This window comes from Camelina sativa, chromosome 6 (assembly GCF_030686135.1).
Source record: "Camelina sativa cultivar CO46 ecotype springtype chromosome 6, ASM3068613v1".
Taxonomy (NCBI): Eukaryota; Viridiplantae; Streptophyta; class Magnoliopsida; order Brassicales; family Brassicaceae; genus Camelina; species Camelina sativa.
The window spans coordinates 26,228,130-26,243,827 of record NC_141885.1 but is presented as its reverse complement, the minus strand read 5'-3'; the positions used below and the strand labels follow the sequence as shown (position 1 = coordinate 26,243,827).

Genomic DNA, 15,698 nt, shown 5'->3' with positions numbered 1-15,698 from the left:
TTTTAAACATATTTTAACATGATAAACACCATATATATATAGGGGAAACTAGAAGAAAATAATATATATATATATTTGTCAGTCATCTGTCTAAATCCAACTACTTTCTTTTTTTTTTCTCATGTTTTTTCTTACTGCATGCGAATTATATTGCATTACCATTGCCTCTCTCACACATTTCCTCTGTCAATATTTCTTATTTATAATTTTTTTAGCGTGAAAAAGACTTTGTTTATATTTTATAAAATATTACATATCAGTAAAATCTAATTTTCAAAATGGCGATGCTTGAATAACTAAAAATACAAGAGATGTAAATTGTGTTATTGTAAATCCTATATAAAAGTAGGAGTGAACTTCATTCATTGAGATCTTTCAGATGTACATGTAAAAAAGTTCACACATTGAAAGAGATATGATTGAGTGATATTAGTAAATAGTATGGTGGTCTTCGAATTGTATCAATCAGTAAGAAAAGAAAAAACAAGAAGAGTGTAACGTAACGTTCCTTATAATTTCATGTGTTGAAAACGGAAGGAGAGGGAAAGAAAGATCTAATCCTATCTATCACTCTCAGATTCAGAGCCTCACGTGGGGGAGGAGAACCAACTTTAGAATTCCATTTTTAGGTACGAATGAAACTATTCGACCCATCGCTTTTAACATCTCATTTATTATACCTTTCACTCTCACGTTTCTCACCACCATTAAAAACCAAAAGCTAACTAGAGCTACATATATTCCCCATCGTAAACTTAGTAGTATAAGATTAATAGCCTACCTAGTACACTAATTAACGTAAATTATACAAAACATTATTACCATATCTTTGGCAACTATTATTTTGTATATCGGACTACTATTAATAGATAGAAAGAACATCCATAAAATCATGATTTGTCTTTTGAACTTGTACCGTTGTACGCAATATCATAGTTCACCATCTTGGTTTAGACTGTAGTTCTAGTCATTTTTATTGTGATTACAGTTATAGTTGATCGCTCTGTTTTGAAACTAGAACTTAACTGGTAATGAAATGTTTGGTTTGGTTCCAATGGTAAATGAGTAAAGAAGCTAATAAGAAAATAAAGGCGAACCGTGTCAACTAAAAAAATAGGCCGAAAGAAACACTTTTAGATACTATTGGGCCGAAAGATGCTTATCCATAAAGCCCATAATCAATCAGGATTTAGCAAATCGAGGTAAGCAATTGAGACTCTTTTTTAAGATAATGCTGATGATGAGTGTGGGTCCCCATATTAATTCTGACAAGATTAGAGATACAGAGGATCAATCCAAGTTGGGTCAATCGAGGGTAGTCTCCGGTGTCTTTCGACCGTTCGATATTAGCATATCCGTTAGATCATATACATGTGGACACTAGTCAAATACTCCTGCCCTCAGGGGATCGAGACACGTGTTGTTGTTATTTAACGAAGAGTAGAAGAAACAAATGGTTTGCTTCTTCGCTCCCTTTCTTCTACTCTTCTTTGAAATTTTGATTTTTTTGTTTTTTGTTTTGGTTTGAAATCGTTGATTAATGGAATTATCAGATAGAGTTAGAGCTCGACTAGCTGTTCTCTCAGCTCATTTGACTGAAGGAAAACAGGATTCTCCGGCGATCGAGCGATATTGCACGTCGGCGGATACGAGTGTCGCCGCCGCACCCCATGGATCACTTAAAGGAAGCCTGACGATCGTAGACGAACGTACCGGGAAGAAATACAAAGTTCCGGTCTCAGAGGATGGTACTGTTAAAGCCGTTGATCTCAAAAAGGTATTGTTTCTCTAAAACAAATTCATAATAAGTAGAAAGTTTTTTTTTTTTATTGGGTTTGAATTGAATGATGGAATCAAGCGTAATGGAAAAAAGTTGTTAGATTTATAAAATTTTTGTTGTTTTTGAGTTTTGATTCTGTGCTGAGAATTTGGTCTGTTTGCGTGACAGATAGCGACGGGGAAGGAAGATAAGGGGCTTAAATTATACGACCCTGGTTACTTGAACACGGCACCTGTTCGCTCTTCGATATCTTACATCGATGGAGATGAAGGTATCCTCCGTTATCGTGGCTACCCTATTGAGGAAATGGCTGAGAACAGCACTTTTCTGGAGGTTGCTTATCTTCTCAGTAAGTGGATTAGATAATATTGTTTCCAGCTTTGCTAACTTAATTTCCTAGTATTGCTGCTTTGATTTCCGTTTTAGAGCAAAACTATGTCACTGACCACAATTTCAAGTGTTGGATAGGATCGAATTAGATTTTGATGAAAAGCTTCCTCCTTTACTATCTATTTTTTTTGTCAGTGTATGGGAATCTGCCCTCTGAAAGTCAACTATCTGATTGGGAGTTTGCAGTTTCTCAGCATTCAGCTGTGCCACAAGGAGTATTAGTAAGTCTCTCTACTCCTTGGTATATGAATTTCAATTTCCATGTATCAATTGTTTCAGGACTTTAGACTTAACTGTTCTGTGCTTGTTATTGTCATTGTCTGTTCAATCCTCAAGATGTTTATGTACATGTTTTTAAAAAGGTTTTGTGCTCTATGCAAATCTATCAAACAATATATTTCTCATATCTTACTCCAGTTACTTGATAACTTTTTGTGCAGGACATTATACAGTCCATGCCTCATGATGCACACCCAATGGGAGTTCTCGTGAGTGCAATGAGTGCGCTTTCCATCTTTCATCCTGATGCAAATCCTGCTCTTAGGGTAGGTTTCCTTGTCACTCAATAGTGGATTTAGCTCTTTTGAAATTGTCCGGATAAACATGTTGACTAATACTCTACTGGGTGCAGGGCCAGGATATTTACGATTCAAAACAAGTTAGAGATAAACAAATTATTCGCATTATTGGAAAGGTATATTTTGTTATCAGTGGTTACCTTATTTCTTCCTGTATATATTGTGTCAATCGCTCTAGTCACGCATATAACATATATGGACTGTATTTCCTGGAGGTCTGAAAGAAGAAGCTACAATCTATGCAACTAAACGTGTTTGAAATTTGCAGGCACCAACAATTGCAGCAGCTGCTTATTTGAGGATGGCAGGGAGGCCTCCTGTTCTTCCTTCAGGCAACCTTTCTTATGCAGAGAATTTCCTCTATATGCTGGATTCCCTGTATGTCTACACTATCTTCTTGAATTAGTTAGAAACTCAACTTTAAGTTTCTTTTTTTGGATGATCGCTTGACGCTTCTGAGCACTGGAAGCTTAGTTGTTTGTTACTGTACATGACTTGCAGCGTGCCCTTAACACACTTTTTATTTTCTGTTTCTTACAGGGGAAATAGATCATATAAACCTAATCCTCGGCTGGCTCGGGTTTTAGACATCCTCTTCATACTGCATGCTGAGCATGAAATGAACTGCTCCACTGCTGCTGCTCGACATCTGGCCTCTAGGTACTCTTTGGTTTGACTCTTAGTAACCTGGATAGGAGATAGATATACTGATTAGGAAATGTCTTCTTGTAGCGGTGTTGATGTGTACACTGCTGTTGCTGGAGCTGTGGGAGCGCTTTACGGTCCACTTCATGGTGGTGCAAACGAGGTATGCTATTTATTCTTATGTCATATGTTACATCTTCTGATGTATTTGCATGCTCCATGGTATTTGAAATTCATGTATTTGGTTCCATTAGGCTGTGCTTAAAATGTTGGCAGAGATTGGGACTGTTGAAAATATTCCAGAGTTCATCGAGGGTGTGAAAAACAGGTAAACTCAATTTTTGAAACTATATGTTTCTGTTTTCTGGATTTGTGACCAGTCTTTTCATTAATATTCTCATCTCTTTGACATCTTAGGAAGAGGAAGATGTCTGGTTTTGGACACCGTGTGTACAAAAACTATGACCCTCGAGCTAAAGTCATCAAGAACCTGGCTGATGAAGTATTTTCCATTGTTGGAAAGGATCCACTAATTGAGGTACGCTATGTCCGAGAAGTTCAAGGTTATACAGAAACTTGATGCACACCTTTTCCATCGAAGTGTAATTTTTCATGTTTCCTTAAAGTGAATTTGTTTGATTCTGGTGTCTGCAGGTTGCTGTTGCACTTGAGAAGGCAGCTCTCTCTGACGATTACTTTGTTAAGAGAAAGCTTTATCCAAATGTTGATTTCTACTCTGGATTAATATACAGGTAAAAGTTTGAATGCGTTGCAGTGTTTATCTCTTCCTGTCAAATTCATCTAAATATGCTATCTTTCACCATTAAAATAGGGCAATGGGATTTCCACCAGAGTTCTTCACGGTCTTATTCGCGATTCCTCGCATGGCTGGATACTTGTCCCATTGGAAAGAGTCGTTGGATGATCCTGACACCAAGATCATGAGACCACAACAGGTAGTTAGCCTCTTCCCAAGAATAATAAGAGGAAGATGTTTGTTCGGATCAATTTGATTGAAATGTTGAATGTTGAAGGTGTACACGGGCGTGTGGCTGAGGCATTACACACCAGTGAGAGAGAGAATGATGACGGATGAGTCGAAGGAGTCAGACAAATTGGGTCAAGTCTCGACTTCAAATGCAACAAGAAGACGTTTGGCTGGAACTTCAGATTAGGCGTAGGCCCTTTTAGGGTCCATATACTATATACATCAACCAGACCGCAAAGAATAAAAGAGATTGGATTATCTATTAGCTTTTGAATAAAAGAGATTGGATTATCTATAGCCAAAAGCTAAGAAAGTCTCCAGTCTTGATTTGATCTTTCTTTTAAGTGAAGATTTCTCATACTGTAGGCACAATAAAACATATATTTGCTTCAATCCATCCTTGATGGTGTGTTTATTCGCCTTGTTTGCATTATAATCAGAATGTGTTTATCGTATAAAAAGATTTGCATTCTACAAGGACTTTTGTTGTGAAAATTTCTTGGCCAAAGCAACAAGTAGAAAACAAAGCATTTAAATAGGGTATCGTCAAGCTACAAAGTTTCAAAATTCGGAATTCTTGAAACTTGGAGCAGCCATGTAAATGATACACTTAAAGAAAAAATGATCTGTAAACAAAGCTTTATATGTTTTTTTGTCTGGAGGCTGCATTTTTCGAAGTTGAAGGAGCAGTTCCAGGAACGCTGTTCATCTTCCTTGGAGGTAGCCTTTGTCCACCAGAAGGGATGCTTCTTGAAATTGGAGGCGAATTTACGGTTAAGCCAGTCCTCTTTGGAGCAGAAATACTAGACAAGACATGATCCGTCAAACTGATCAAGTTTCGAGGATAAAGAATGTGGATCAATATAGATATAGAGATACTGAGTTCATATTTACCTGAAACTCTTTTGAATCGTGTTCCTTTTAGTTTCAGTAAGATTTCGTCCACCATAAGGAATGCTTCTCGAAGTTGAAGGCGCATTCGCAGATAAGCCAGTCCTCTTTGGAGTAGGAACACTAGACAAAAAATGATTCATCAAACCGATCAAGTTTGGGGAATAAATATTGTAGATCAATATAGATAAATAGATGCTGCTGAGGAGATGATACCTGGAACTCTTATGAATCGTGTTCCTTTTAATGGCAGTAAGATTTTTCACTTCTTGGCTGTATAATCAAAACCATCGGAAACTTTGAATTCAGAAATAGATTGTTGCTAGAAACCTTACAAGTAAACCTTGTAATTGCGCATTTTTGAAGTGTACCTCTTCAACAGATCTATTTTTGCCTTTTTCATGATATTGCTCTTCACATGCCCAAGATTGTAACCTGATGCAGTATTACCTGCAACGAATCGTTCAATATAACCGTTACAAAACCCTGAGGGACGAAACCAATATATGCATGGAGCATTTGCATAATGTTTTTTCAAGACCTGACAAGATGCTGCAAAATAATCATATAGATTAAAAAGGAATTACCCCAAAATGGTCTCTTGCTTGGAGGAGCTTTGGAGCAGACCTTAGTTTGTCGACTTTGTTTTCCTGACAAAAAAATAATTTTAAAACGATTACAAGGGAAAGGAAGAAGAATAAATTTTGGTCTAAGAACATGCTTCTCATTATTGATCTAACAGCCATAGATGAAAAGACATATTCGTAAAAATATCATACTTTCATCTTCGTTCTTGTAACGTTGTTTCAGTCGATCAACAACTTCCTTTTCCTTCTCTTGCACGCTTATAACCTTAGCCTGCACGAAACCATATGCATATATCTTATAATTCAACACCACTTATATATGTATCTACATCAAAACCTGAAAAATAAACCAAACCTCATATAAATCCCTCCATTTGAAATTAACTTTATTCCGCTTCATCCCCTCCATAGTGTCATTCAAGGCCTCTTCACCAAAGTGCTTCTCATAGAATCCCTTCCAAAAATTATCGGTGACTGGACTAAGATCTGTGTCCTAGCAAAACAAAAAAAAAAAGACAAGGAAAAAGCATAAATTAAGATGGAGAAACCTTCAAAACATACAAGAGATAAATCGAGCCATATGGTCAGTGAGAATCAAAAGCTTATTACTTGAGTAGAATCCTCAATGTGCTTCAGCTGTTCCAGTGTACAGTGTTGCATAATCTGTTCAAGGAGATGAAGATCAACTCCACCAACATATCCAATGTACTTTACATTATCAATGGCTTTCCTAACGCAAAGATCAACAAGCGAAGGTGGTTTCCTGGTATGCCCCTCAAACAACATCGCAGCCTTCCCAAAACCTACAACAAGAAACACACTTTCAATATGATTTCACAAGAAGACACCTGTAGACTATATATATATATATATATCACTTAAGGTACAAGATACAGAATTCATCAGCTTATAAGAAACTTGATAAGGACAAAGTCTGAAACTTTCCTCAAATATAATGTGAAAACGTCATCTAGATAACACAAAAACCTGCTTTAATCATTCAAGCAAGTTCCTTTATACCAAAAAAGGCCATCCATCATAACTCAAAAGAAGGATCTTCATAAACTGAGAGCTACATCTATCCAAATCTAAATTCAAAGGATTTTGATAAATTGAGATGATCCAATCAATCAAATACCTTCCAATCAATCAAATACCTCAAGTAGAATTCACAATTGAATCAATCCATCAACAAATCGAAAACACTAGATTAGATGCAGAGGATGAGTTTTACCAATAAAAATCAAACAGGGAGCTGAATCGAAAATTGACCCAGGAAGGAATGAAGGAGACAGATCCAAAGAATCTCTTCGACGATCGGAGAAACCCCTTTTTGTCTTCCCGGTAGAATGATGATAGCGGTAAACAGACGCCGGAGTTTTCTGAGTTTGTTCAATCGTATGTGTATACCCACCCACACCACAACGACGATGATGATGAGTTGAAAACAATTGGCTAACGCTATTATTTTAAACGTGCGTTTCAAAATCACGATTGTAGGTCTTGGTTTATTTACAAACACGCGCCATCTTCACCGGTTTCACGTGACGACGTCGTTTAATGTACAGGATACATAAAACCGAACCAAATCGAACTAAGTTAACCAACCGAATATTACAACAAACTATAGGTTAATTCTTATACCGAATCATACATAACCGAACTAAACAAATCAAAATTCAATTACATAAATACAATCTAATTTATACAATCGAATTTTATTTCGGTTTGATTCGTTTCAGGTTTGGTTTGACTTTGATCTGTTTCCCAAAAAACTGGAATCGAACCAAACCGGAGAGAAACAAACGGACAGGACTCACTGATGAGAGAGCTTTTAAAAGATTTGGGCAAACTCTCTGTTTCAACGGAGATTAAAGGAATCATTTTTAATGGACGCATTGGGAGGTTGCGGCGGCGCTGGTGGTTTTTGGGGATGGAATGGATTCGATCAACGGAGAAAGAAGAAACCTTCCGGCGATAGAGGCAAGCAAAGGAATTCTGGATCTTCGGATTCCGTCGACGTGAGCAGAAACGCCGGCGGTTATCGGTTTCCTTTGAAGCAAGCTGTGACGGCCGGCGCACTCACTTTCACCGGTGACACGATTGCTCAGCTATCTGGGAGATGGAAAAAGAGAACCGCTCTTAAACAATCATCTTCTGAGCTTGACGAGGTTCGTCTCACGAAGTTTTAGTGAGTATGATTTAGTGATACACCTTAAAAATGAAATTGGATCTTTTGTATAACCAAAAATGTTTGTGAGTATGTTTGATTAGTGTGTAGTGTGTACAGTCTCTTTATTAAGTTATGTTTGATTTGTGTTATTGTTGTTTGGGGTAGTTCATATTTACTCTCTTGCAAAATGTGTTTTCGTACATTGGTTGGAAACTTGGCTTGTGACTAAAGGATTTGTGATTGGATCGTTTTACTTAGGGGGAGTTGTGGAACATTTTCTCAGAACATGACTGGATTCGTGCACTGCGGATGAGTTCTTACGGGTTTCTCTTATATGGCCCTGGCTCGTATGCATGGTATCAATTCCTTGATCATTCTTTGCCTAAACCAACTGCCACAAATCTAGTGCTTAAGGTACTATTACCTCTGAGATTTGTTTTGTTAATCGTACTTAGGACATGTTGTGATACAGTGTTGACTGCTTATACTGATCCCCTGTTAGGTTCTGCTTAACCAAGTGATACTCGGTCCATCTGTGATTGCTGTTATATTTGCTTGGAACAACTTGTGGCTGGGAAAGCTCTCTGAGCTGGGAAACAAGTATCAGAAAGATGCTCTTCCAACGCTTCTTTATGGTGAGTTACCAATTATAGAGAGTTAAAGTTTTACCATTACATAGAATTGTTCGTATATTTACTCGTCTTGGGATTTCTGCAGGATTTCGCTTCTGGGTTCCCGTTAGCATACTTAACTTTTGGTATGGCTCTCTTTCTCTATCATTATATCACTTGCATTTGTAGGGTCTTTATATAGATGTATAATAGGATCAGTGTGGTACTTGGAATTAGCATTTTACATTGAGGTCTGATGAAAGGTGAAATTTACAGGGTAGTTCCGCTTCAAGCTCGTGTAGCTTTCATGTCCATGGGGTCGGTGTTTTGGAACTTCTACTTATCTTCAACCATGAGCAAGTAGATACATAATATATTTGTATTCTTCAGCCTCACAGAGTGATAATATTTCATTCTGAAAGTTTTCAATACCAACCAAAGTAAGTCAATCCCGCAGCTCTTTCTCTACCGTTTCAACTTCGTATTCTAGTTGTCTTGATAGTAATCTGACAGCCCTTCATGTGATCTGTTTTGAACTTACGTTGCAGGCCGACGCGGAACCTCATCAAGATGCAGTTTAAAATCTCTGTCAAACTCTCTTAGGTCTTTACGGTTTTTAAGAGAAAGATAGGTTTCAGATTGTTAAATGTATTTCTGTTTAGAAAGTTTATTGTTGTTGTTATACCTCTCTTGCATCTTACAATGACGATTTTGATGTTATAACTGGTTTACAAACACCTGCCGTAATTTAAGCAAAAAAGAAAAGAAAAGAATATAGGTCGCAAATATATATGTTTTGTTTATATCAGAAGATATACATCAATAGGCAAAACTATCGATTTCAACATTATCCCATCTTTAATTTTTCTTATAAAAGTTTTTTTTTCCTCTTTTTTTTTTTTTTTTTTTTGTTTATAAAAGCACAAGTAAAATTCTACAATACCTGAATGAATAGTATAACAATGACAAACATAGAGAATGACCTAGAAGAGCGTCTGCCCCTGAAAAAACGACTTTGTCGTCGTTTCAAGCCAGAAAGTCAATACGTCGTCCATGTAGAGCCACAACAACAAGTAGAAGAGGAAGAGCTTGAAGCGAAGCGAGAGCTGCCCGAGAGGTTAAAGAGGAAGATAATGGAGATGGAAGGCACGGAGGAGACTTAATAATGGAAAAGCCATTGACTAAGACCGACGTGGATGGAGGTGAGTCGCGTTTGTCTATTCCCATGAGTAAGTGTCAAAACAGAGAATTGCTCTGAATGTTTTCTTGTATCCATATCAAACGTTTAGAGTACAATATATAGGCTAGCAATAGCTTGAGCCTTAAGTAAATAAATAAGATCAAATCTAACAAATATTGGTAATCCTAATCTTCCCAATATTTGTATATATCTTCTCCTATTACTCCCCCTCAAGATGGCGAGTGTGGATATCCCGAACTCCCATCTTGCCAAGTAGATAAATGAACTGAGCCCGTCCTAATGCCTTTGTCAAGAAGTCGGCGACTTGTTCCTTAGTGGCGACAGACACAGGAGTAAGTTCACCCGATTGAAATGCATCACGGATGATATGACAGTCATTCTCTATGTGCTTCGTGCGTTCGTGAAAGACTGGATTCTTCAAAATCTTGATAGCTGCCTCATTGTCACAGTAAAAAGAAACCGGATCCGGATGACGAATGTGAAAGACAGGAAGCAACTCCATGAGCCATTGTATCTCGGAGTAGGTAAAAGACATCGACCTGTATTCAGCTTCAGCGGAGGAACGAGATACAGTCTTCTGTTTCTTAGTTTTCCAGGACACCGGAGAATCCCCCAAAAGGACAACATAACCAGTGATAGAGCGCCTAGTGAGTGGACACGCCGAGTAAGCAGCATCACAATAAGCATTAACATGAAGATCCTTATTGGAACTGAGGAAAATGCCTTGGCCAAGAGTTCCCTTAAGGTACTTGACAACACGAACCACATCAAACCAATGACGTGCACGAGATTTAGCAAGGAACTGAGCAAGTAGATGAACAGCATAACTCAAATCCGGACGAGTAACGGACAAATAAACGAGGCGACCCACTAGACGGCGATAACGAGACGGATTGTCAAACAAGGGACCGTTGTCACGAGCTAGATTATGATTCTGTTCCAAAGGAGTATCATAAGGGCAACAACCAGTCAGACCACACTCAGCAACAATATCCAATGCATATTTCCGTTGACAAACAGAAATCCCATCATTGTTGCGGGAGATTTCCAATCCAAGAAAATACTTTAGCTCCCCGAGATCCTTCATAAGGAAACAATCACTGAGATATGCTTTAAATTTCATGATAAGAGCAGAATCATTCCCACCGATGATCAAATCGTCGACATAGACAAGCACATAGAGACACGACGAACCATGATGATAAGAGAACAAAGAGTAGTCTTTCTTATTTTGAACAAAACCAAACTTGAGCAAAGAATCAGAAAGTTTGGCAAACCAACAACGCGGAGCTTGCTTAAGGCCGTAAAGAGATTTGCGCAGACGACAAACTTTGTTTGGATCGCTCGAAGTATAACCAGGAGGAAGTTTCATATAAACCTCTTCCTCGAGATCACCATGAAGGAAGGCATTATTAACGTCCATTTGATATAATTCCCAGTTATTAGCAGCAACACACTTGAGGAAGACACGCATAGTAGTCATCTTGACAACCGGAGCAAAGGTTTCGTCGTAGTCGGAGCCTTCTTTTTGTCGATTGCCACAGACAACCAAACGGGATTTGTGTCGTTCTAAGGTGCCATCAGAGCGCAATTTAACTTTAAAAACCCATTTGCAATCAATGGCACGTTTACCAGGAGGTAAATCCGTGACATCCCACGTTCGAAGTTGTTCCAAAGCGGTAATCTCAGCCTTGGAAGACAAACGCCAATGCTCATGTTTCATTGCCTCTTTAAAAGTCCGGGGTTCTGTATAGAGATCAACAACAGCCAAAAAAGCTTTGTGCGAAACAGAGAATCTATCAAGAGTCATAAAAGCTGACAACGGATAGAGACACTTACTTGAGGACTTTGATAGAGTAGGAGAAACGGAGGGAGGAGGTTTATCATTGACGATGGCTGTGTTGGTGACATACGGTTCAAGACGTGTGGACGGTCTTTTTACACGGTGACCACGACCAAGTGCTTCATCTGCAACAGGCAGTGGTTCATGTTGTTCGGGGACAGTAGCAGGCAAAGACGGATCCGTATCAGGTACTACTGACGGTTCCGTAGAAGGCAATACCGACGGTGGAGGTGGCATAGGAGCAGGAGAAGGAGAAGTAGACTCCCCCTCAAGCACAACGTCCTCCGCCGGAACATCAACAAGACACGGCTCATGAGAAAGCACCGTAGTGTTTTGACGACCAAACATATCACTGGACGGAGAAGGATGTGAGGCCTCAAACGGAAAAACATTCTCGTAGAACTGAACATCTCTTGAAACAAATACAGCCTGTGTCTTGAGATCAAGGACAAGCCACCCCTTCTTACCAAAAGGGTAACCAAGAAATACACAACGAGAACTCCTTTCTGCAAACTTATCTCCGACTTTAGGCATTCTAGTTGCATAACAGAGACAACCAAAAATGCAAAGAGTAGAGTAATCAGGAGGTCGTTGGTATAAAAGTTCATACGGAGACTTGCCATTAAGAAGCAGAGAAGGCGTCCGATTGATCAGGAAACAGGCAGCCTGAATACTTTCTCCCCAATACTTGATAGGAAGATGCGATTGGAATAACAGAGCTCGTGCAATGTTGAGTATATGTCTATGTTTTCGCTCCACCCGTCCATTTTGTTGTGGTGTATAAACACATGATGTGTGATGAGTTATACCATGTTCAGCGAAATACGAACGCAAGGGTAAGAACTCAGTACCATTATCCGAACGAACTGTCTTAACCTTCTTCCCAAATTGTCTTTCAACCCATGAGACAAAATTCTTAACTACAGTGGTGACTGCAGATTTCTCACGCAACAATTGTGTCCACACGGCACGAGAAAAATCATCAACAATGGTAAGGAAGTATGTAGAACCACAAGTAGATTTCGTTTGATACGGACCCCAAACATCACAGTGAATCAAACTAAATAAATCATCAGCTTTATTAGAACTTTCAGAAAACGAGAAACGAGTCTGTTTTGCTCGACAACAAATATCACAACTTGCTTCTAAGTTACTAACACCAGTAGAAAAATTGCCAAAACCCGATAGTAAAGTGAGAACTTGAGACGAAGGATGCCCCATTCGCTTGTGCCACAAAGCACGATCATCTAGCTTCCCAATCCGGCATGCTTGAGGAATAACAGCACCAGCAAGATGATAAACCCCGTCCCGTGCTTCACCCGCACCAATCAAAGTCCTTGAAGTTTGGCCCTGAATCAAACAAAATTCTTTGGTAAATAACACAGAGCTAGCAATGTCATCAAGTAGTTGAGAGACGAAGATTAGAGTAATATGAAGTTCAGGAGCATAGAGCACTCGTCGTAGAATCATCTTGCCACCAAGGTTTAAGGTGCCTTGATGTGTAGCCCAAGTGAGACCATTATCCGGTAGTTTGATAGGGCACGCAACAATGGAAGTAAGCTCACTTAGCAAGTTAATGTCACCAGTCATATGATGACTAGCACCGGAGTCGATGATCAAATCATAACGACTATGCGTACCATAAAGAATGAGTTTTTCAGTCTTACCAGAGAGTTTTTCACCAGAGGATTCCTTTTTACTCTCAAGGAAACTAGCTAGAGAGGTCCATTGAGCCGATGTTAGAGATGGGATGCCAGCAGGAGGTGTTGTTGTGACTTGATTAGCAACCGCTTGGGAACCACGTCCTTTGTCTCGTCCGCGTGATGAGTTCTTCCCACGACCAGAACCAACGCCGGTTCCTTTGTTGGAAGTTGTTTGATCAGGCCACCAATCGGGATAACCAACAAGTTTAAAACACTGTTGTTTTTCATGGCCAACACGACCACAGTGAGTGCACAAAAGAGACTGTTTGGAGACGTTAACCGACAAGCCAATCGCTGTAGTGGGCATCTCGTCTTCCTTTGTCACTGTAAGATGACGTTCTTCTTGTACAATTTGCGAGTACACTTGCCCTATGTTGAGGTCAGGTAAGCGTGCTAGCAAATTTGAACGAGTAGTTCCAAACTTTCGACCATCTAAACCCATCAGGAATTGATGAATGTGAATAGCTTCTTGTTTCTTGTTAAACTTCACCATCGAAGTACAGGTTGATTTCTTGCAACAGCAGGAAAAACCACTATCAAACGCAGCAAGGTCATCCCACAGCATCTTCAATTTGCCGTAGTATTCTTCCACGGATTGTCCGTCCTGTTTGGTCTTGCGTATATCCTCATGAAGTTGATGTTCACGAGTTCCATCATTCACCAAGAATCGTGTTTTGATGTTCTCCCACATGACAGAAACATCATCAACAATAGAGATAGATGAACGCAATTTTTCATCTATACTTGCCATGATCCAGCCGATGATCAATGAATTCGCCATATCCCACCGTTCTGCATCCTCGCTTCCATCTGTAGGTCGCTGCATGGTTCCATCAATGAAGCCCAGTTTTCTTTTTGTACGGAGAGCGTTCATCATGAGCTTCGACCATCGCTCATAGTTCTCTCCATTCAACAACACTGCGGTTAAAATCTGGCCGTTGTGTTCACCGGGTTGAATCAGGTAAGATGAAATCAACGCCGGTTCTTTCTTTGTATCATCTCCTGACATGTTCGTCAAAGTTTAGAAATACTCTGTTTTCTTGCTTTTGTTTTGTTTTTTTTTTTTTTTGAGAGCAAAACTGTGTTCTGTTTTTTTTTTTTTTTTTAGCACAGGCCAAAAGTAGGCTCTGATACCATGTCAAAACAGAGAATTGCTCTGAATGTTTTCTTGTATCCATATCAAACGTTTAGAGTACAATATATAGGCTAGCAATAGCTTGAGCCTTAAGTAAATAGATAAGATCAAATCTAACAAATATTGGTAATCCTAATCCTTCCAATATTTGTATATATCTTCTCCTATTAGTAAGCTTTTGAACCACGATTTTCTGACTTCAGATGAAAAGACAAAGACCTATAAAAGAATTAAAAGGGATAGAGAAGGAGGTTTAAGCGTGGAAGTGATCGATCCAAGGTTACAAGTATGGAAGTTGAAGATAAGAGGATATCTTGATATGGACAAGAAAAAGAAGACGAAGAAGGGTGAGAGCGCGATGTATCTGTTGGCGTATAAGTGGAATCATGTAGTTAAAGCTAATGGTCTTAAAGAAGGTAATAACTTGCAGCTTTGGTCCTTTAGGTCACAACAAAAGCTATGCCTTGCCCTCGTCTTGCGTTAAATTAGGGTTTTGAAATTTTGCTTATATTTTGTTTGTCAATTTGTTACCTTAGCTCATATTTGACGGATGTCCTGTGAGAGTTTCTTAGTTGACTAGGATCTTTTTTTTTTTTTTTTTAATGTTTAGCATTGTTGGTTTAAATATCTCTAGGTTTTGTTAATTGTTATTAACAGTTTTTGTTGAATGAATATCTTCATCTTTATAACAGTTAATTAATAATTTTCTTATAACAATTGGGAACAATTTGCTATATGGCTTGAATCGTACATAGCACTACTCCGTCGTACTAATTTATTGTGATCAATGAATCATAATCGATTTTATGAACCTTCGACCACGGAAAACAACCGCTCCGGTGCCACGTCACCACATTCGGAGAATCCCACCTCATAGATCCAGCTGAATCTGTTAAAACCTACTTGTCCTAATACAAATAGGTACAAGTATTTTAAAAACCACGAAATGTAAAGAACCAAGGCTGGAATTTGACTTCGGCCTTCAAACTGTTTGATTGTACGAAAAAGATCAAACAAATTCTATAAAATGTTGTTTTCTAATCCTAGAATAAAAAATTCAATTAAAGAAAAAAGGGTTTAAATTAATAAACCATATGGAATGGAAGGCTCTTCTGATACTCACTCATTCATTTCTTTGAGTATATATCGCACAATGTGTTACTATGAGACTCG

At 38.7% G+C, this 15,698-nt stretch overlaps 3 protein-coding genes across 3 annotated transcripts; 2 read left to right on the top strand and 1 right to left on the bottom strand.

The window, feature by feature from the left end:
• The first annotated feature begins 1,398 nt into the window (after positions 1–1,398).
• LOC104793206 (citrate synthase 3, peroxisomal) lies at positions 1,399–4,842 on the top strand. The gene is made up of 13 exons (XM_010519518.2): positions 1,399–1,777; positions 1,949–2,129; positions 2,306–2,391; positions 2,611–2,715; positions 2,802–2,864; positions 3,017–3,126; positions 3,289–3,408; positions 3,481–3,556; positions 3,648–3,721; positions 3,811–3,931; positions 4,048–4,145; positions 4,226–4,349; positions 4,428–4,842. The coding sequence occupies exons 1-13, from the start codon at positions 1,541–1,543 to the stop codon at positions 4,566–4,568; spliced, it is 1,536 nt and encodes a 511-aa protein (XP_010517820.2). The 5' UTR covers positions 1,399–1,540; the 3' UTR covers positions 4,569–4,842.
• A 20-nt stretch (positions 4,843–4,862) lies between these two features.
• Positions 4,863–7,392, bottom strand: LOC104793205 (uncharacterized). Its single transcript, XM_010519517.3, has 9 exons — positions 7,094–7,392; positions 6,469–6,662; positions 6,215–6,352; positions 6,052–6,130; positions 5,860–5,922; positions 5,644–5,722; positions 5,489–5,545; positions 5,276–5,395; positions 4,863–5,184 (listed from the first exon to the last, which is right to left on the bottom strand). Exons 2-9 carry the CDS (start codon positions 6,643–6,645, stop codon positions 5,022–5,024), a joined length of 876 nt encoding a protein of 291 aa, XP_010517819.1. The 5' UTR covers positions 6,646–6,662; positions 7,094–7,392; the 3' UTR covers positions 4,863–5,021.
• Positions 7,393–7,544: 152 nt separating this feature from the next.
• LOC104793204 (uncharacterized) lies at positions 7,545–9,429 on the top strand. Its single transcript, XM_010519516.3, has 6 exons — positions 7,545–8,030; positions 8,291–8,446; positions 8,535–8,667; positions 8,750–8,789; positions 8,920–9,083; positions 9,192–9,429. Exons 1-5 carry the CDS (start codon positions 7,749–7,751, stop codon positions 9,005–9,007), a joined length of 699 nt encoding a protein of 232 aa, XP_010517818.1. The 5' UTR covers positions 7,545–7,748; the 3' UTR covers positions 9,008–9,083; positions 9,192–9,429.
• Positions 9,430–15,698: the final 6,269 nt, after the last annotated feature.

What these genes read in the sequence shown, in the direction of transcription:
- LOC104793206 (XM_010519518.2), top strand. Translation starts at nt 1,541, where the DNA reads ATGGAATTATCAGATAGAGTTAGAGCTCGACTAGCTGTTCTCTCAGCT. An exon ending in TTATTCGCATTATTGGAAAG is followed by an intron (nt 2,865 to 3,016) that starts GTATATTTTGTT and finishes TGAAATTTGCAG; the next exon opens with GCACCAACAATTGCAGCAGC. An exon ending in CTCTATATGCTGGATTCCCT is followed by an intron (nt 3,127 to 3,288) that starts GTATGTCTACAC and finishes TGTTTCTTACAG; the next exon opens with GGGAAATAGATCATATAAAC.
- LOC104793205 (XM_010519517.3), bottom strand. Translation starts at nt 6,645, where the DNA reads ATGTTGTTTGAGGGGCATACCAGGAAACCACCTTCGCTTGTTGATCTT. An exon ending in ACATTGAGGATTCTACTCAA is followed by an intron (nt 6,353 to 6,468) that starts GTAATAAGCTTT and finishes TTGTTTTGCTAG; the next exon opens with GACACAGATCTTAGTCCAGT. An exon ending in ACGATTCAAAAGAGTTTCAG is followed by an intron (nt 5,185 to 5,275) that starts GTAAATATGAAC and finishes TGTCTTGTCTAG; the next exon opens with TATTTCTGCTCCAAAGAGGA.
- LOC104793204 (XM_010519516.3), top strand. Translation starts at nt 7,749, where the DNA reads ATGGACGCATTGGGAGGTTGCGGCGGCGCTGGTGGTTTTTGGGGATGG. An exon ending in CATCTTCTGAGCTTGACGAG is followed by an intron (nt 8,031 to 8,290) that starts GTTCGTCTCACG and finishes CGTTTTACTTAG; the next exon opens with GGGGAGTTGTGGAACATTTT. An exon ending in TCTTCCAACGCTTCTTTATG is followed by an intron (nt 8,668 to 8,749) that starts GTGAGTTACCAA and finishes GGATTTCTGCAG; the next exon opens with GATTTCGCTTCTGGGTTCCC.